The sequence below is a fragment of the Ovis canadensis genome, chromosome 18, assembly GCF_042477335.2.
Source record: "Ovis canadensis isolate MfBH-ARS-UI-01 breed Bighorn chromosome 18, ARS-UI_OviCan_v2, whole genome shotgun sequence".
Classification (NCBI taxonomy): Eukaryota; Metazoa; Chordata; class Mammalia; order Artiodactyla; family Bovidae; genus Ovis; species Ovis canadensis.
The window spans coordinates 37,010,320-37,031,586 of NC_091262.1; the positions used below are offsets into that span (position 1 = coordinate 37,010,320).

At 41.6% G+C, this 21,267-nt stretch overlaps 1 protein-coding gene across 5 annotated transcripts in view; it reads left to right on the forward strand.

Moving 5' to 3' along the window:
- ADAMTSL3 (ADAMTS like 3) overlaps positions 1–21,267 on the forward strand; it is a 387,010-nt gene that overhangs the window by 311,008 nt on the left and 54,735 nt on the right. For all 5 annotated transcript variants that reach the window (XM_069558966.1, XM_069558965.1, XM_069558968.1 and 2 more), the window contains 2 exons: positions 6,382–6,509; positions 8,891–9,019. In XM_069558966.1, the coding sequence (XP_069415067.1) occupies positions 6,382–6,509; positions 8,891–9,019 (257 nt within the window). The remainder of the gene's footprint in view (positions 1–6,381; positions 6,510–8,890; positions 9,020–21,267) is intronic.

A 21,267-nucleotide genomic window follows, 5' to 3' on the forward strand; every position in this document is an offset into this window, starting at 1 on the left:
TTTTGAGACGTTTGAAACAGTATTCAGTCACCTTATTTATTGTAATAGCTATCCATGTCAGTGCAAAAATGTCACATTTCATTCATTTTACATAAAATAACAGAATAACAGAACCATTCACTCATTTTGTGTTCTCTACTGTCTCCAAATCTTGTTGTTAACACACACACAGGGTTGTAGACATCTTGCTTTCTTTCAATTTGCATTCAACAGCTCCTTATCCACCTCCAGGGATTGTTAAGAGACATAGATGTTAAATTGTTTTGCAATCCATAAGGTACTTGAAAAATGCAAGTTTTATTTTTATCATCCTTTTTTTTCTACATCACCTAATGTGTGAAACATTAAAAGAAATCTAGGTAAAATTCAATTTTTATAATAAATCATTGGACTGTCTTAGAATGGAAAGATAGAACAAGTCTAATTTTTAATTTTTTTGCCTAGAACTCTGAACATTAAGAGTATAATGTAGTTTTTGAACTGGAATAAACCTTCCAGATCAACTAACTTAGCAGTGCTCAAATCTTTTGGTTTTAGGACTCCTTCAAACTTAAAAAAATGATGAGAAGCCAAAGAACTTTTGTTAATTTGAATTAACTTTATGTTAATATATTAATATATCTCATGATGTTTATGCTGTTAGAAATTAAAACCATGAAACATTTTAAATAGCTGTTTGTTAATCAATTTAGAATAGTAGTAAGCCCAATTCATGTTCATGTAAATAACATAATTTTTGAAAAGCAGTATTTTAAAGATTAATGATAATGGCATTGTTTTACATCTCTGCAAATCTCTTTAATGTTTGGCTTAATAAAACATAGCTGGGTTTTCTCCTCAATACTCTACATTCAGTCTGTTGCCATATGTTGTTTTAATTGAAGTTTATGGAGAAAATTGGGCTTCATACATATATAGATAAGTTAATTGGGAGGATAAGGAATACATTCATAATCTTTTAAGGTAATTATGGCTATTCTTCTTTAACGCTACATTAAAAATAGACAAGCAGTAGTTTCTTAAAGGTTAGGTGGAATGTGGAATCTAAAACCATGGTAAAGAGATTTTGGTAGTCTGTTAAAATGAAATCTGTTGCTTTATCTTGTTCTTTGAATGGATCTTTTAACTAGACTAGATTTTATAACATCATACATTGGTCATTTGGAAAATGTTGGCTGACTGAGTTATACACATCTTCCAAATGTTAACACATTCCACTATACAATACCAAAAATACATGTATTCTTTAATATTACTATCCCAACTTTTCAGAAAAGTCTTTGAGCTTTGGGAAGCAGTCAGACTCACAGTGAGCATGACTGATTTTCTCAAATTCTAATTGTCACGTGAAAGCTTGAATTTTATCATCGGCAACAATTACTGTCAGTTGTTTTCCTTGCATTGGCCAGCTAATTTTTGTTCATTAAAAAAATATATTTTCCAAATACCTAAATCCAAATACCCTGGCTTATCTGTCAGTCATTATTTCAAGTAAAGTAGTATGCCATGAAAAAGGAGCTAGTTGAGCTAGCAATTCAAACAGTCACACCCACAGACTTTGGCAGACAGCAGAGATATGGTGTGTGTTTCCTGTTTTGTTGTACAGAATGTTACAAAACTTACACTCAGGGGTAGAGATTTAGTGAAATAATAAGTTCTACTGCTTCATTAAGGACATTCTTATGGGAAATTGGCATTTTGTTTTTACTGCAAGTGTGTGGTAGCCAGAATACAGTGCCTACTGGTACACTTTGCTGCCACAGCTTTTATTCCATTCTGGTGCCAAGTTTTATCCACAACTGCTTTTACTATCAGTGCAAATGTCAACACTCACAGTGAGAAAGGCAAATAATAGTATAGCATCAATATTTACTATTATGAAAATAGTTTTGACCTCACGGATCCCTGAGATCCAAGGACCACCCTTTCAGGATTGCTCAACAATTTCCCTTTAGAAATTATAAGGAACATGAGCGAAGCCCAAACTGAGGAACATTCTATTTATTATCAGTAGTCCTCAAAACTGTTCAAAGTCATCAAAAAAAGGGAGGGGGTGGGGGAAGACAGAAAAATTGCCACAGACCAGAAGAGACTACAGAGACACAATGTCTAAATACAATATGATGTCCTGAATGGGAGGTTGTGCAGCAGGATAACAACATTAGTGGAAAAACTAATGAAATCTACATAAAGACTGAAGTTTCGTTAACAACAGTGATGGACCGATGCTGGTGCCTTAGTTTTGATGAAAGTATCACGTGCTGAAGATGTTCACATCAGGGAAAACCAAGAAAGAAGGAGATAAGTACCCTCTGTACTGTCTTCGTTGCTTTTCTGTAATGCCAACATCATTCCAAAATAAAGTTTATTTAGAAAAAAAAAGAAAGAAAGAAACTATAAGAAAACAGAGGCTGAGAAAATTGATCAGCTGATTTGTGGCCATAAAGTACTAGAGGGATATGGTAGAAGACCGTGGTTAGTTCAAGTCAGTGTTTGTTGAACTGAGTTGTTTTGTGATTATCTGACTTGCTCAAGTGGAATTTGCATTAGTTTCTGTGGCTGAGGCTCCTGAAGATCCCATAAAGATTCTGCCATCCTAACTCAGACCTGTTTCTGCATACTTTAAGGACCAGCCATTTGACACTGAAGCAGTCCTACTTGGCTAGTAAGAGTTTTTGTTTTTAATATTTTAAGGGAATTTTTAAAAGATCTATTTTTATTTCCATTTTTTCTCTAATATACCTAATTAATTTTTTCAACTTATGTTTAAATTTCTTTATGCAAGAAAAGTTCTCCAGTTTAAATACATTTTTCTGACTCTCACAAATCTTTTCAACTGAAGTCATGCAGAAATGGAATGATGTTTCCAAGTGCCCCTCTCCAATAGGAGGCAACAGTGTAGGCGTGGAGTGTGTTTGGACGCCAGCTGAGTAAGAGATCACAGCTAGGAAGCAAAGGCTGTGGGTGGATTCCCTAGGGGTGACGTCTGTGAAGAGATTAACTTCAAGTAAAGAATAAGATTTTGTGGTGGAGGTCAAGATCAGATTCCTTAAAGGACTCTACCTTCTGGTTCTCCAGCCCAGGGACTGGTCCAGCCTGGATCCTGGGTGACATCACCTGGCAAGAAGGTTCATGTGTGCTCAGCTATTCCTTGGTGACTTCTTGCTGTACTGTAAAACTGAGGCCCTAAAACAAAGGAATCCTTTGGGAATTGCTAAATCATACAAACATACATATGAAATAATTTAAAAAAAGATTTTCATGTATAAACATTTGTCACATAGAGTTGTTAGTTTTACTTTTTTTCTTAATCAACTGTTTCTTAACAGCGATTTAACAGTGAGAGCCTAGCCCTGGTCATAGCTACCTCTGCCTTATTCCTGTTTTTGTTCTGGGCAATTCAGCTGTTTTGCTTTCTTCCCACCTTTGTATACTTCATTTGTGGGTTGCACGGGAGCTTGCATTCTCTAGTACATTCATTCTCTACCATTACTCTGTTCTACTCTAGTCATTCATACACTGAGTCATTAAATGCTTTTGAAAACTGCTATATAAAAGGTACTGTGCTAGGCATTGAAAATGCACAGCTGTGAATAAGATCTTGTCCCTACTTTTGAAAAGATCACAATCTCATGAGAATGAAAAGATATTTCATCAAATAAATATATGAACCAAACCAGAAGGAGCCCGGAGGGGGAAGAAGATAACTCTAGGAGTATTGGAGAAAGCTTTACAAGGGAAATTACATTTGCTCCGGGACTCAGTGGGTAAGTCAGTGTTGCCAGAAGTGGGGAAGGGCATTCCAAATAGAGTGAACAACATACGCAAAAGCTCAGGGTGATGAAAGACCATGGAATGTTCTGGAAACTGTTAGAGGTTCTTTATAGCTACAGCAGAGGGTAAGCAAGCAATGTAAAGTGACAGGAAATGAAGTGGCCCAGTTCAGTTCATGAAGAAACATAAGAGTATTTAGCAGTTGGTCAAAACAGTCAGTCATGCTTAAAATCTTACATGCTAGACTTCAGCATTAGGCAAACCAAGAACTTCCAGATGTCCAAGCTGGGTTTAGAAAAGGAAGAGGAACTAGAGATAAAATTGCCAACATTCACTGGATTATAGAGAAGACAAGGGAATTTCAGAAAAACATCTATCTCTGTTTCATCGACTACGATAAAGCCTTTGACTGTGTAGATTTTGACAAACTGTGGAAAACTCTTAGAGAGATGGGAATACCAGACCATCTTCCCTGTCTCCTGAGAAACCTGTATGAGGGTCAAGAAGCAACAGTTAAAACCCTGTATGGAACAACTGATTGGTCCAAGATCAAGAAAGGAGTACGACAGCACTGTCTGCTGTCACCCTGTTTGTTTAACCTATACACCAATCACATCTTGAGAAATGCTAGGCTGGAGCAGTTACAAGCCAGAAGGTGGGAGTCTGACTGCTTCCCAAAGCTCAAAGACTTTTCTGAAAAGTTGGGATAGTAATATTAAAGAATGTGTGTATTTTTGGTATTGTATAATGGAATGTGTTAACATTTGGAAGATGTGTATAACTCAGTCAGCCAACATATCTGTCCCAGATATGAGGATGATACCACTCTAATGGCAGAAAGTGAAGAGGAACTAAAGAGCCTCTTAATGAGGGTGAAGGAGAAGAATGAAAGAGCCGGCTTTAGACTAGATAGTAAAAAAAACTAAGATCATGGCTTCTGGCCCCATTACTGCCTGGCAAATAGAAAGGAAAAGGTGGAAGTAGTGACAGATTTCCTCTTCTCGGGCTCCAAAATCACTGCGGATGGTGACTGCAGCCATGAAATCAGAAGACGATTGCTTTTTGGCAGGAAAGTGATGACAGACCTAGACAGTGTGTTGAAAAGCAGAGACATTGTTACTCTGCTGACAAAGGTCTGTATAGTCAAGGCTTTGGTCTTCCTTGTGGTCACATATGGTTGTGAAAGCTGGACTGTAAAGAAGGCAGAACACCAAAGAATTTATGCCTTTGAACTGTGGTGCTGGAGAAGACTTCTGAAAGTCCCTTGAATAGCAAAGAGATCAAACCAGTCAATCTTAAGGGATATCAACCTGAATATTCACTGGAAGGACTGATGCTGGAAAAGATGGAGGGCACAAGGAGAAGAAGGCATTAGAGGATGAGATGGCTGGACGGGATCACCAATGCAATGAACATGAACTTGGGCAATCTCTGGGAGATGGTGAGGGACAGGGAGGCCTGGCATGCTGCAGTCCATGGGGTCACAAAGAGTTGGACATGACTGGGCACTGAACAATAACAACAACAGAACCGTCCATATTGCTAAGATCTGTAAAGTGGGAAGAAGGCAGGTAAAAAAATAGTATATGGACTGCTGATCCAGATAATCTATTAGCAACTTCAAATCAATAAGAAAAAATTAAAGTAAAACAAGTATTCTTTCCCATCCCCTGAATCAGTATCTCACCTGTGAGGATACTCTTGACCAGCTTTGATTTTCTAAGTGGTATTTACATGCAGGTGTTTGTGAATATCAATAATTGAGAAACCATAAGAGGTTCACACAGTGTAGCCCTGATTCTTAACAGCATGCTCAAAACCCAATATAATGCAGCAGTAGCTTTGTTACTTCCACTGAGCTTTTCATACCATGAGAAAATAACCATTTCCAAGGAGCAGTAACTAAAGGTCCACTCACTTCCAGCGTGAAAATCTGAACTGAAAAATTCACATCTGTAGTCTGTTAGGCTCAGGGCAGAAAATGAGGGCTTAACCTCCAGCAAACTAATACTTACTAGTTTGTCTTTTTTTAAACGTGGTAAATTAAGCATTGAGTCCATCCGGAAGAGTCTGTTCTCATGCAGAGTGAGATAGGAAGTCTGGATCTCTGAGCATAGTCCACCTCTACCATCTCAATGAGTTTCAACCAAGAAGAGTGACTTTTCCACACTCCAATTTATATGTTGCTGTTTAGTCGCTAAGTTGTATCTGACTCTGTGCGACCCCATAGACTGTATAGCCTGCCACGTTCGTCTATCTATGAGGTTTCCCAGGCAAGAATACTGGGGTGGGTTGCCATGCCCTCCTCCAGCTCCAGTGTACACGCTGCTGCTGCTAAGTCACTTCAGTCGTGTCCGACTCTGTGCGACGCCATAAACTGCAGCCCACCAGGCTCTCCCGTCCCTGGGATTCTCCAGGCAAGAGTACTGGAGTGGGGTGCCATTGCCCTCTCCCATAGTGGTCTGCTTATAGGCAGGAAGCTCAACAAGATTATCTTCTGGATCCTTGCCAGCCTAAAGTCAATGTCTTCATTCTCTGTGGGTCGCTGTGGTTCTCAAGTAGTTCAATGTGTCACATGAACACATCCTCTTTCTAACTGTTCTGCAGAGTCATTTTGGATGGAATGGGGAAAATGCAGATTCGGAAACCTACAAAGAAAGACCAAGGAATATATGGATGTGCTGTAGCTAATCATCTCGGTTCAGATGTGGAAAGTTCTTCTGTGCTATATGCAGGTAATGCCCATTATGCAGCCTGGAGTGTTTTGGTGTGGTCTGGTTTTTAACATTAAACTCTGGAGCAGCAGTTTCCATGCTTCACACAGCAGAATCACCGGGGAAGCAGATGTTAAAACACAGATCTCCAGACCCCATTCCCAGGGGTTCTGACACAGCAGGCTTGGAGTGGAGTCTGAGTATGTGCACTTTTTTTGGCCTTGAGGCATGTAGAATCTTTGATCCCAACCTGGGATCTCCTGCACTGGAAGCAAGGAGTCTTAACCACTGGAACACCAGGGAAGTCCCAGAATGTGCCTTTTTAACATGTTCCCAGGTTATGCTGACACTGCTGGCCTAAGGACCACGCTTTGAAAACAGCTGCTCTCGAGTTCACTTTCTAAGAATTGGAAATTAACAAGATGGGGTTTAATTGGAGATGTTAATAGTGCTGACATTTCGTTTTTAAAATGCCACCATCCAACAAAAGAGATAATTATCCTTTAAAGTTTGATGTATACCTCCCAATGGCACTCCTCTGCCCAATCCTTAAAAACACTTTCAGGAAATTGTCATTGTAAATTAGTGTAAATTGTCCCAGGAGGTAGACAAACTCATTTTAATACTAAAGTGTGCTTTTTGATGAAGGAACATTTTTAGCTGGCAAAGTTGTAAGCAATGCTTCCTTGTGGCAGGCTCATGTTCTGGGATCAAATATCAAATAAGAAAGTTACCCTCCAACTCTCTGCTCTGTGGTTTGGTATCTATGGCTCAAATAATTAAGATAAGATAAGGAGAAAGACAATTATCTGGGATTGGAATCCAGCATTTAGACAGCCACGCATTGATGTAGGCAGTCCATCACATATATAACCTGAGGAGGTGGGACCAATTGATTTTCAAAGCTCCTTGGATCTACATGGCTTGGTGCCCCATCCCTCTCCTGGCTGCATTCCCATGGTAGGGCCTTCACACCTTGATTCCTGTGCCTTGATCCTCCTGGATGATTCTCCTCTGTGAACATCTGCTCCTTTCCAGAAAACCTTAGTTTTGAGGTTCTGGATTGTTGGGAGGAACAGAAGTCCCTCTTGCAGCTCCCAGGTTTCCTTGTAAGTCCATCCCAGGATAGCCCAGATTCGTGGGAGAGCTGGTGCAAGGTCCGTAAGGGCCAGAGGACACATGACAACAACAGTCCTTTCTCAGCCCCAAAGTCCCTGTATTTTCAACTCCCAGCATGCCGTTTCAGTGCCCCAGGCACTCCAGGAACAGATGGAACATTTGGTCACCTGAACATGATCATTCCCAAATTCTCTTCTGCAGAAGACATGGTTACCAAACAGCTAAATGTTGTTACTCTTTCACTTGCTATGCATTAGTGATTTTAAAAAAAGTAAAGAAATATGTGAGAACTTCCCTGGTGGCCGATCGGTTAAGAATCTGCCTTCCAATGCAGGGGATGTGGGTTGAATCCCGGTTGGGGAACCCGGATCTCATGGCAGTGGCTCTATGGTAGAGAAATGTGGCCTTCCTTGACCCACACATGCTCCTGAGAGACCCCTGGGCAACCAGCACCTTTCTGTACCTCATCACCCATCACCCTGTAATTGGTAGACCCCTACATACTCCTGAGAGACCCCCGGGCAACTAGCACCTTTCTCTACCTCATCACCCATCACCTTGTAATGGTAGTGGTGTCTCCCACCAGTCTCTGAGTTGATTGAGGACAAGAATGTTTGTGTTCCAACTTGGTATTTCCATTGTCCAGCCCAGGCACAGAGTATATTTCCTGAATGACTTCATAAATGAATCTGGTAAAAGTACATGGTTCTTAAAATCCAGTAAAGTAAAAGTCTGTGAATGAGTTCCTGATTCTTTATGACCTTGTTTTTATTATTTTTTCCATGCAAGTTTTGTGCAGGTTTCATTCACATTTTCCTTCCAGAAAGAGAGTCAGATGGTCCCAGGACCTGGTGTGTTTTGGTCCTGCCTTTACTCATCCAAGGATGCACCATAGAGATGTCACTCCTGCCCTGCCATGCCTTTCTCTGAATGAATTTCTGACTTCCTTCTTTTTCAAATGACCAAAGAGGATTTTATCCTCTAATTTATCCCCTAATTTTATCCTTTAATTTATCCCCAGTTTTGGTTATAAAGCCAAAATATCCTCACAGTCTGTACATGGTGGTTACAATGCCTCTTTGTAGATATCTCATCTGTGCATCCGTCCATTGAGCACCTCCAGCCTGTAAGTGTGCAAGTCCCCATGGGGCACCACAGGGGATGTGGACTGAGCCAGGAGTCTGCACCTGCTCTCCAGGAGCTTGGCAGAGCTTACCAAGTGCAGTGCGGTCACTCAGAGCAAAAGCCTGAATCTAACAGTTTCCTGCTCCCTTTGAATTAAGAGGCTCCTGTCATCTTGTCTGTTGGAAGAAACATCACCAGACCAGAGCATGGCCATCTCTCCGTTGTGATTGGCGGCTTCGTGGAGGCACCCCTGCAAGCAAATGTGACCATACAGTGTCCTGTAAAAGGTGAGTGTGGCCATTTCTAGTGGGAGGGCACAGGCCAGCCCAGGGTGGCCAGGAGGCACCAGCTAGCATTTTGGTGGCTCAGACAGTCTTGTGGGCTTAAAAATCTGATTTTTCAGCACTCGGACAGAAGATCTGTCTTGCAAGAGTGAGCATACACCAGCTCATAAGGCTCGTGTATAAAATAGAGTACACTTTACTCATTCTCAGTGAGGGCTAGGAGGACATGAACACGACTTCACTGTAGCCAGCATGTTCATACTGGCCAGACCACAGCTCTCTGTCCCTGTGGCAGATCTGCACAAAAGGCCAACTTCTAGCAGGTGATTGCCTAGAGAGTACAGAGTCAGAGCGAGGAGCTGTGTGGGAAATCATTAGCTGTGTCCTCCAGCTTGACCAAAGCTGTGCTGGAGAAGGCCAGGTCAGCAAGGGGGAATGTCAGGGTCCTCTGGCCTAGTAGGTCTGTCCTGGACTGTCCTTGGCTGAGCGTCACCATTCTATGCCTTGGTGGCTCTTTCTGCTCTGTTTACAACAGCCGATAAATCTTCTTTCTAACTGATTTATCTTTTCTTTAGGAGAAACTACATTTTCATCTGATCTTATCTTAATCTAGGGCCATTCTATCTCTTTTGTTTTTGTTTTGTTTTTAATATAAATTTGTTTATTTTAATTGGAGGTTAATTACTTTACAATATTGTATTGGTTTTGCCATACATCAACATGAATCCACCACAGGTATACACGTGTTCCCCATCCTGAACCCCCCTCCCTCCTCCCTCCCCATACCATCCCTCTAGGTTGTCCCAGTGCACCAGCCCCAAGCATCCAGTATCACACATCAAACCTGGACTGGCGATTCGTTTCATTTATGATATTATACATGTTTCAATGCCATTCTCCCAAATCATCCCACCCTCTCCGTCTCCTACAGAGTCCAAAATACCGTTCTATACATCTGTGTCTCTTTTGCTGTCTCACATACAGGGTTATCGTTACCATCTTTCTAAATTCCATATATATGCATTAGTATACTGTATTGGTGTTTTTCTTTCTGGCTTACTCCACTCTGTATAATCGGCTCCAGTTTCATCCACCTCATTAGAACTGATTCAAATGTATTCTTTTTAATGGCTGAGTAATACTCCATTGTGTATATGTACCACAGCTTTCTTATCCATTCGTCTGCTGATGGACATCTAGGTTGCTTCCATGTCCTGGCTATTATAAACAGTGCTGTGATGAACGTTGGGGTACACGTGTCTCTTTCAATTCTGGTTTCCTCGGTGTGTATGCCCAGCAGTGGGATTGCTGGGTCATAAGGCAGTTCTATTTCCAGTTTTTTAAGGAATCTCCACACTGTTCTTCATAGTGGCTGTACTAGTTTGCATTCCCATCAACAGTGTAAGAGGGTTCCCTTTTCTCCACACCCTCTCCAGCATTTATTGCTTGTAGACTTTGGGATCACAGCCATTCTGACTGGTGTGAAATGGTACCTCATTGTGGTTTTGATTTGCTTTTCTCTGGTAATGAGTGATGTTGAGCATCTTTTCATGGGTTTGTTGGCCATCTGTATGTCTTCTTTGGAAAAATGTCTCTTTAGTTCTTTGGCCCATTTTTTGATTGGGTCATTTATTTTTCTGGAATTGAGCTGCAGGAGTTGCTTATATATTTTTGAGATTAGTTGTTTGTCAGTTGTTTCAGTTGCTATTATTTTCTCCCATTCTGAAGGCTGTCTTTTCACCTTGCTTATAGTTTCCTTTGTTGTGCAGAAGCTTTTAAGTTTAATCAGGTCCCATTTGTTTATTTTTGCTTTTATTTTGGGAGGTGGGTCATAGAGGATCCTGCTGTGATTTATGTCGGAGAGTGTTTTGCCTATGTTCTCCTCTAGGAGTTTTATAGTTTCTGGTCTTACATTTAGATCTTTAACCCATTTTGAGTTTATTTTTGTATATGGTGTTAGAAAGTGTTCTAGTTTCATTCTTTCACAAGTGGTTGACCATTTTTCCCAGCACCACTTGTTAAAGAGATTTTCTTTAATCCATTATATATTCTTGCCTCCTTTGTCAAAGATAAGGTGTCCATAGGGGCATGAATTTATCTCTGGGCTTTCTATTTTGTTCCATTGATCTGTATTTCTGTATTTGTGCCAATACCATACTGTCTTGATGACTGTGGCTTTGTAGTAGAGCCTAAAGTCAGGCAGGTTGATTCCTCCAGTTCCATTCTTCTGTCTCAAGATTGCTTTGGCTGTTTGAGGTTTTTTGTATTTCCATACAAATTGTGAAATTATTTGTTCTAGCTCTGTGAAAAATACCACTGGTAGCTTGATAGGGATTGCATTGAATCTATAGATTGCTTTGGGTAGTATACTCATTTTCACTATATTGATTCTTCTGATCCATGAATATGGTATATTTCTCCATCTATTAGTGTCCTCTTTGATTTCCTTCACCAGTGTTTTATAGTTTTCCATATATCAGTCTTTAGTTTCTTTAGGTAGATATATTCCTAAGTATTTTATTCTTTTCATTGCAATGGTGGATGGAATTGTTTCCTTAATTTCTCTTTCTATTTTCTCATTATTAGTGTATAGGAATGCAAGGGATTTTTGTGTGTTGATATTATATCCTGCAACTTTACTATGTTCATTGATTAGTAATTTTCTGGTGGAGTCTTCAGGGTTTTCTTTGTAGAGGATCATGTCATCTGCAAACAGTGGGAGTTTTACTTCTTCTTTTCCAATTTGGATTCCTTTTATTTCTTTTTCTGCTCTGATTGCTGTGGCCAAAACTTCCAAAACTATGTTGAATATTAGTGGTGAAAGTGGGCACCCTTGTCTTGTTCCTGACTTTAGGGGAAATGTTTTCAATTTTTCACCATTTAGGATAATGTTTGCTATGGGTTTGCCATATATAGCTTATTATGTTGAGGTATGTTCCTTCTGTTCCTGCTTTCTGGAGAGTTTTTATCATACATGAATGTTGAATTTTGTCAGAGGCTTTCTCTGCATCTATTGAGATAATCATATGGCTTTTATTTTTCAATTTGTTAATGTGGTGAATTACATTGACTGATTTGCGGATATTGAAGAATCCTTGCATCCCTGGGATAAAACCCACTTGTTCATGGTGTATGATCTTTTTAATGTGTTGTTGGATTCTGATTGCTAGAATTTTGTTAAGGATTTTTGCATCTATGTTCATCAGTGATATTGGCCTGTAGTTTTCTTGTTTTTGTGGCATCTTTGTCACGTTTTGGTATTAGGGTGATGGTGGCCTCATAGAATGACTTTGGAAGTTTACCTTCCTCATTCTATCTCTTTAAATCACAGATTCTTAAGACTTAACCTGATCCCGTGCATCCCCAAACTGAGATCAATATCATAAACTCCTTAAAATGAAGATCTAGTGTTTTAAGGTGACCTTGCATATGCCTATTATTGACTGTGCATTGATTAAATTCTCTAGAGAGAACTGTGTTTGCCTGGTTTCCACATTCTTTTGGGATACCTGTAGTTGGCAGCCACTTAAGATGAATCTTGCCAAGGCCAGAGAGCCCAGGATAACCCGTGGAGCCCTTACTGCTGGTCCAGATACCACAGAAAAGGTGCATGTGATGGCAGGATTCTAGAGCACAGCCTTGCAGTTCTGAAGCTCTGCCTCCCTGTGATGGTCACTTACCTGTCATGTTTCTGGAACTGCACCTCCAGCTTCACCAGCAGTGGAAATTTGCTTACCTCTGAGGTATTATTTTTCACCCCTTGTAAGTCCCTGCAGTGTTTGAAGTCCCTACCCAGACTTTTGAAAAATCTCTCCAGCCTCCCAACTGACTCCACCCGCAAATATGTGAGTTTTCTGGCAAAACACACCCACCATTATAGGAGGGCCAGCATTCTCTGGCCGCAGCAAGGAGAAAAGCAGAATGGAACTGTGCAGTTTGCCAAGCCACAAATGTCTAAAATTTCTATGGCCCTACACCTGCAGAGGATTCTGCAAAATAAATCTGACTTCTATTAAGAGAAACCTCAACTTTTAACATTATTTCTAAACTTCTTATTTCCCTGTAATAGTTCACAATTAGGCTTGGAGCAGCGGGAGGGATGGGGGTTGGTGGGGGATGAACCTTTGGAAGGAGTGGGATGTGTTATTTGCGGTCATAGGTCAGGGACTGGATTCAGCGGAAACTGTCTTCAGGAGGGAAGCCTGCAGCTAACACCATTAAACTTGTCACGGTTTACTCTCCCGCCAGGCCCCAGCAGTGTGTGGGCCGTCTCTGACCACTCCAGACTCCTGCAGCCTCTTGGACCCTGTACAGTTCTCACTCCCTCGGGGCCTCTTCTGCCTCCTCCCTCCCACCTCCCCCACCCCCGCCTCCACCCCACTTTCAGCTCTTCCTAGGAAGGGGCCCATTTAGTCTGTCTTTACCTGGCAGCCACCCCTATAGACCAGACCCCAGGAACTCATCAGGAGTCCTTTCCTTTTCAAAATAAACACCTCATTTTGAGTTGTGTGCCATTTTAAATAAGCCTGAAGTTAACTTACTGTGTTTTCTTATGGGCAGAAGCCATAACTAACGTAGTTGTTCATGGAAATTCATCTTTTTAAATATAGATGGTGACCCTAGTGTATGACGACAGGTGAGTCACGTGTCTGTCCTACTCGCCTCTCTAAAATGGGAAATAGACTGTATTGGTGGAAGAAGGGACCTTGGCTATCATCTAATTCAGTCTCTGATTTGATAGATGAGGGCATCATAACATTGACAAACTTGAATACTGCTTTCTGAAATTACATTTTATTTCATGTTGCAAATTGTGATTATTCCCGTCAATCTGTGGTATGTATACACTTTTATTTTTCAGTTGCCCTTAAAATGTTTATACTAATTAGAGTGGGTTTATCTATTCATAACTTTTGGACAGATTTATTGGTTCTTTCTTATAGTTTATGTTTTATTTAACCCATGGGGTATAGATATCAATAGTGATTCTCCCTAGTCACACTTGCGTGATTTTCTAATAAATGATAGTAAATAATAGGACCTGAGGATCTGTATTTTTAAGGTTAAAAGCTGTAAGTTGCAAGTGTTATTTGTCTTATTTTTATTTTTTAAATTGATTTTATTGGGGGGTAGTTGCTTTACAGTGTTATGTTAGTTTCCACTGACAGCAAAGTGAATCAGTATACATATGTATATTTTCTCCTCTTTTTTTTGAATTTCCTTCCCATTTAGGTCACCACAGAGCAATGAGTGGGGTTCCCTGAGCTATATAGTAGGTTTTCATTAGTTAGCTATGTCATATAGAGTGAAGTAAGTCAGAAAGAGAAAAACAAGTGTTATATATTATTGCATATAAGTGGAATCTAGAAAAATTGTATCGATTATCTTATTTGCAAAACAGAAATAGAGACACATACATAGAGAACAAATGTATGGACACCAAGTAGGGAAGGGGAGGTGGGATGAATTGGGAGATTGTGATCGTTTTATTCTTTAAAGAAAGAAAAAGAAAGTTTCCTGTAAAAATGAGGGAGGTTGGAGTTTAAACTGCACCCTTTCTGCCACCTTCTGGTAAGAAAGGGAAGCTCATCTGAGGACAATGGCCAATAAATATCAATAGCTACATATTTTTTCATCTGTTAATGCTTAGTAAGAACATTATTTATCCTATAATTTTCTGTGATGTCTGTGTTGGGTTGCTTGTTATTCTTATCCCTTAAACTCATTAGCAGTGCGGCTGATCTGAGCCTCTGCTCTAAACTGTTCTCGTGTGTTGGGCTCCTCTTCAGTCTCTAAGAAACTCTATTGGTCCACAGATTTAGAATGGGGTTAAGCTAGGAAGATACTTTGGAAAACAGTTTGGCAGTTTCCCCAAAAGTTAAGCATATGACCCAACACTTCCACTCCTAAGTATATACTCAAGACAAATGAAAACACATGTTCACACAAAAACTCATACCCAAATGCTCATAGCAACTTTCTTTTTATTTATTTTTTTATTTTTTAAATTTTTTTCTTATTTTATTTTATTTTAACTTTATTTTACTTTACAATACTGTATTGGTTTTGCCATACATTGACATGAATCCACCACGGGTGTACATGCGTTCCCAAAGATGAACCCCCCCTCCCACCTCCCTCCCTATAACATCTCTCTGGGTCATCCCCGTGCACCAGCCCCAAGCATGCTGTATCCTGCATTGGACATAGACTGGCGATTCGATTCTTACATGATAGTATACATGTTTCAATGCCACTCTCCCAAATCATCCCACCCTCTCCCTCTCCCTTTGAGTCCAAAAGTCCACTATACACATCTGTGTCTCTTTTGCTGTCTTGCATACAGGGTCGTCTCATAACCCATTACTGGTCACTCCACTGCACTCCAGAGAGAAGCAACTTTCTTTTTAATAGCCAAACAGTCGAAGCAACTTAAGTATCCATCAACTAAGGAATAGGTAATCAAAATGTAGTATATCCATACAATGAGATTTTATTTGGTCATAAAAAGGAATGAAATATTGACACATGGTAAGACATGGATCAATCTTTAAAAATCAGGGTTAAGTGAAAGAAGCCAGACATGAAAGATCACGTATTATATGATTATATTTCCATGAAATGTCTAGAGTGGGCAAGTCCATAGAGACAGACTGGAGGCTGCCAGTGGCCAAAAGGAGAGGAAAATGCAAGAGAGTGGAGAGTAATGACTCATAGGCACAGGTATCTCTTTGGGGGTGATGAAACTGTTCTGAAATGATATAGGACTGGTGGTTTCACAACTTTATGAATACTAAGAAAACACTGAATTGTAGGCTTTGAGAGGGTGAATTTTATAGTGTTTCAATTATACCTTATTAAAATCATAATCATAATACTCACATATAATAACATGTAAAGTTTGAAAACCCATGGCACAATCATATGTTTTATTTGTGAGCATATGAGCTATGGCAAAAATATACAAACTTTCATGGGAAGGACATGTATGTACCAATGTCAGGATTGTTGGTACTGCTAGAAGAGAAAAGAAGGATAAAGGTTTGGGAACAGAAATAGCTGTAATGCTTTGTTGTTTAAAGAAAAACTAACAAAACAGGGCAAACTGCCTTATAAAAAATATAAACTTTAGCGTGGTATAGATTTAAGCCCTACATCCCTGTCATTTTTCAGCTCCCTACTGATAGGAGGGGTTGTGGGAGATAAGTGGGTTCAGTTCAGTTCAGTCGCTCAGTCGTGTCTGACCCTTTGCAACCCCATGAACCATAGCACGCCAGGCCTCCCTGTCCATAACCAACTCCTGGAGTCCACCCAGATCCATGTCCATTGAGTCGATGATGCCATCCAACCATCTCATCATCTGTCGTCCCCTTCTCCTCCTGCCCTCAACCTTTCCCAGCATCAGGATCTTTTCAAATGATAAGTGGGTTGAAGGTACAAAATTGAGTGCACACAGCATGTGTACAGCAGATGGCAGAAGCAAGGTTCTAACCAGGTAACATCAGGGGGCTGGGTACTCCATGAGTTGAGCAAAGAGAAGGAAAGCCTTTCATATATAAGAGATGGAGATCCATTTCAGAAGAAATAGATTATACAGTTTTAAAGGTACTCTCTTAATTGGGGGTGTTTTTAGAGTTAGAATGCTGTGAAATATACCTAGAGTTTTGTTGATGTGTAACTGAATTATTAGCTTTCTTTACTGGCTTTAATAATTCCAGGGGAGGATTTTGAGAACAGTTTTTGCTGTGCAGCAAGATGATATGCTTGAATTCCTGAGCACAGCCTCATCTCTCTGACAATTATTTTTCCCCATTAAGTGTTGGTTTATACTGTATGGTGTGGAACTCAATGGCGGTGATTTAACATCTTTAGGTTACAAATCCCTTTGGCTGCCTCCCTGCTCCCCACCTCCAACACACACAAAAAAGACTCTCTTTCCAGAAAAATACACTTACCCACAACATTTTGCATATAGCTTTCAGAATACATAGCCCTTAACCTGACCGGAACTTGAGTCCCTAACATGTGTCAGCTTGAACAATGTGAGGTGGATATCATTGCTATCTTTGTATTGCTAATGAGTAAACATGCTCAGATGCGTGAACTGAGATTTAGTCCCAAGTCTGTGTGACTCTTGAGGAACTGGAGGGAGGATGAGGCTCTGGGCTTGAGGCAGCAGAATGGAGACCCAGGTGGTCTAACCAGAGAGGAGAGTGTCAAGGCTGAGGTCTGAGGCAGGCCTGAGGAGGCACCGCAGCTTGTGGACAAGGTGTCAGGGCCTCAGGCATGGGCAAAACCAGGGCCCAACCTCACTAGAGGACCGCCTGATGTGGGAGGGCTAGGTTCCAGGCAGAGTCCACCAAGAGGCTGGCCTGCAGTGTGCCAGCCAGCACTGGGCCAGAGGTCTGACCAGGTCTGCCCACCCTGTCCCCAGGAGGACGGAGGTCCCCCCTTGTCTGCAGTAGGAGGAAAGGAACATGGCAAGCGGTCTGGTAATGACTCCCCACTGCCTCACCTAAGGCTGATACACTTGGGTTATTGGTTTATTGGATGAAAAAGCTCACTTTAAACCAATTATCTATTCTTTGAGGATCTGCTAAAGCTCTATCCTGAATGCTCCTTGAAACATGATTTTCTTCTCATCTTTGATCTATCTCAGTTCCCCATTTGGAGGAAACATGAGTCTCTATATGATCAAGAAGTAGAAAGAAATGCTGGAGGACTGCTTGGTGGTCCAGTGGCTAAGACCCTGTGCTCCCAAGGCAGGGAGGCCAGGTTCAAGCCCTGGTCAGGGAACCAGATCCCACAGGCCACAACAAAGGGTTCCCATGTGACTAAAGATCCCATGTGCTGCAGCAGAGACCAGTGCAGCCAAATTATAAAAAAAAAAAAAAAAAAAAAAGAAAGAAAGAAATGCTGGAATACGGTATTAAGAGCTAGATGTGCAGAATGAAAATCAGAAAGGGCTGTTCAAGCACCTGGCAAATTTCATTCTTATTGCAAAAGAGCTGTGTGCTTGGGCTTCTGTATCTACAGAGTCCTGCCATCTCTTGAAGCATTCAGACTGGAGCTTTTGTGGGCCAGTCCTGTCATCAGCAACACTGCTTTCATCCCCAGATATCTACACCTGCTCTTGTCTTCGGTCCCACCAATACGTGTCTGTCCTGAAAACTTCAGACACCCAGCCCCATGGTAACCTTCAGCCCTTTACATGGTGAAAACAGCTGACCCACAGGCCTTTGAGCTTGTCATTTCACATTGTACCTGTTTATTCTCTGCCCTGCAAATAACTGCCTACCTCTCTTCTATGTACCATCAACAGACCAGTGGATAAACCAACTCTCTCCCCCAACATAACAGTGTAACTAAAAGACTGCCACATTTTTTCAGTTTTGTGAATTGGACTTCCTCATATTAAAAAAAAAAATTTTTTTTTATTGGTTCTGCTATTTGCAAACCCTTGATTGGAATACTAGAATAGGGCTTACGACCTGTGGCAGGTTCCTGCTCCCAAACTAGTGTATAACCTCTCCACAGTGATATCTTATGTCAGATTTACCACAGCTTTCCCCCTGTGGTTTGTGCATTAGCACAGTTCTGATATGAAGACTCACTTCAGTTCAGTTCAGTCGCTCAGTCATGTCCGACTCTTTGCAACCCCATGAATCTCAGCACACCAGGCCTCCCTGTCCATCACCAACTCCCAGAGTTCACTCAAACGTATGTCCATCGAGTTGGTGATGTCATCCAGCCATCTCATCCCCTGTCGTCCCCTTCTCCTCCTGCCCCTAATCCCTCCCAGCATCAGAGTCTTTTCCAATGAGTCAACTCTTTGCATGAAGTGGCCAAAGTATTGGAGTTTCAGCTTCAGCATCATTCCTTCCAAAGAATACCCAGGACTGATCTCCTTTTGAATGGACTGGTTGGATCTCCTTGCAGTCCAAGGGACTCTCAAGAGTCTTCTCCAACACCGCAGTTCAAAAGCATCAATTCTTCAGTGCTCAGCTTTCTTCACAATCCAACTCTCACATCCATACATGACTGCTGGAAAAACCATAGCCTTGACTAGACGGATATTTGTTGGCAAAGTAATGTCTCTACTTTTGAATATGCTATCTAGGTTGGTCATAACTTTCCTTCCAAAGAGTAAGCGTCTTTTAATATCATGGCTGCAGTCACCATCTGCAGTGATTTTATAGCCCCCGAAAATAAAGTCTGACACTGTTTCCACTGTTTCCCCATCTATTTGCCATGAAGTGATGGGACCAGATGCCATGATCTTCATTTTCTGAATGTTGAGCTTTAAGCCAACTTTTTCACTCTCCTCTTTCACTTTCATCAAGAGGCTTTTCAGTGCCTCTTCACTTTCTGCCATAAGGGTGGTGTCATCTGCATATCTGAGGTTATTGATATTTCTCCTGGCAATCTTGATTCCAGCTTGTGCTTCTTCCAGCCCAGCGTTTCTCATGATGTACCCTGCATATAAGTTAAATAAGCAGGGTGACAACATACACCCTTGACATACTCCTTTTCCTATTTGGAACCAGTCTGTTGTTCCATGTCCAGTTGTAACTGTTGCTTCCTGACCTGCATATAGGTTTCTCAAGAGGCAGGTCAGGTGGTCTGGTATTCCCATCTCTTTCAGAATTTTCCACAGTTTCTTGTGATCCACACAGTCAAAGGCTTTGGCATAGCCAATAAAGCAGAAATAGATGTTTTTCTGGAACTCTCTTGCTTTTTCGATCTAAGACTCCCTAGATGGAGGTGACTCAGCCCTGACGGAACTTGCTGGACTGCATGCTCATCTTGGAGGCAGAGGCTTGGTTCCTCCACCCTGCTTTCCAGCATCAGGTCTCCTCTTGGTGATCATCTGAAGCTGGAGTTCTAACAAGTGGCTTCACTCCCATGGGTCTCTGAGTGGTGCCTGGGCTTGCCCTGCATTCTCCTGGCTCCTCAGAATGTGGTGGGAGTGGAAGCCTGGGTGTCTGGTGCAGAGCTCCCCAGACCTGTCTGAGATCTGCCAGGGAGTAGTGAGGGAGCTTTTCTTTAAAGGCAGTGAGACGGGCTAACCTGGTGGCCCACTGATTAAGACTTGATGCTGCCAATGCAGGGAGTTCAAGCTCTGGTTGGGGGACTAAGGTCTCATATGCCACGTGGTGGGGCCAATAGATAAAAAATGTAGGCAGTAAGAGCCAAGGCCTCAAACCAATCATACCTACTTACCTGTAAGGAAGGCCTTACTTGCTGTCTGCCCCATGGGTCTCGACTTCAGCTCTTTGATGCTGTGAGACCCCTGGATGTGGATGGAGAGCTCAAGATGGCTATGGAGGCTGGAGACATCTCTCATGTAAGACACACAGAACCATCAGAAGCCCCTGAATGACTCATTTGTCCACATTCGCTCCTTGGCTCTAACTGTGCCTTCCTGGTAAGAGAGAGGGCTACACAGGACCCACACTGGGTGGGGGCTGAAGGAGAGGAGATCTCACTGGAATTCAACCTCCAGAAATTTTAAAAAGCATGAGGGCTTCTTGGTTCAGGCTGGAAAAAAAGGCATTCAGACACTACTGATGGAAGAAAAACTGTCATTGGGGAGAGAACACCCCACATTCTGGTATGATAACAAGCCAAATACAATTTCAACATCGCTAGTAACATCCCAATTTAGGAGCCCCTTTAATTTTTCTTATTTTTCATTCATTTATTTCCCGTAGTTCTGAATTTGATAATTCAACACCCATGTGCTTATTTTCATGATTGGCAAGTAATATACAAAAGTCATTTTATTATCATGAATAGTGTCAGTTTGAGGCTTCCCTAATGGTTCAGACAGTAAAGAATCTTCGTGAAATGCAGGGAACCTGGGTTTGATCCCTGGGTCTGGAAAGTCCCCTGGAGGAGGGAATGGCTACCCACCCAGTATTCTTTCCTGGAGAATCCCACGGACAGAGGAGCCTGGTGGGCTACAGCCCATGGGGTCGCAAAGAGTCAGATGTGACTGAGCACCCAGTATTCTTTCCTGGAGAATCCCACGGACAGAGGAGCCTGGTGGGCTACAGCCCATGGGGTCGCAAAGAGTCAGATGTGACTGAGCACCCAGTATTCTTGCCTGGAGAATCCCACGGACAGAGGAGCCTGGTGGGCTACAGCCCATGGGGTCGCAAAGAGTCAGATGTGACTGAGCACCCAGTATTCTTCCCTGGAGAATCCCACGGACAGAGGAGCCTGGTGGGCTACAGCCCATGGGGTCG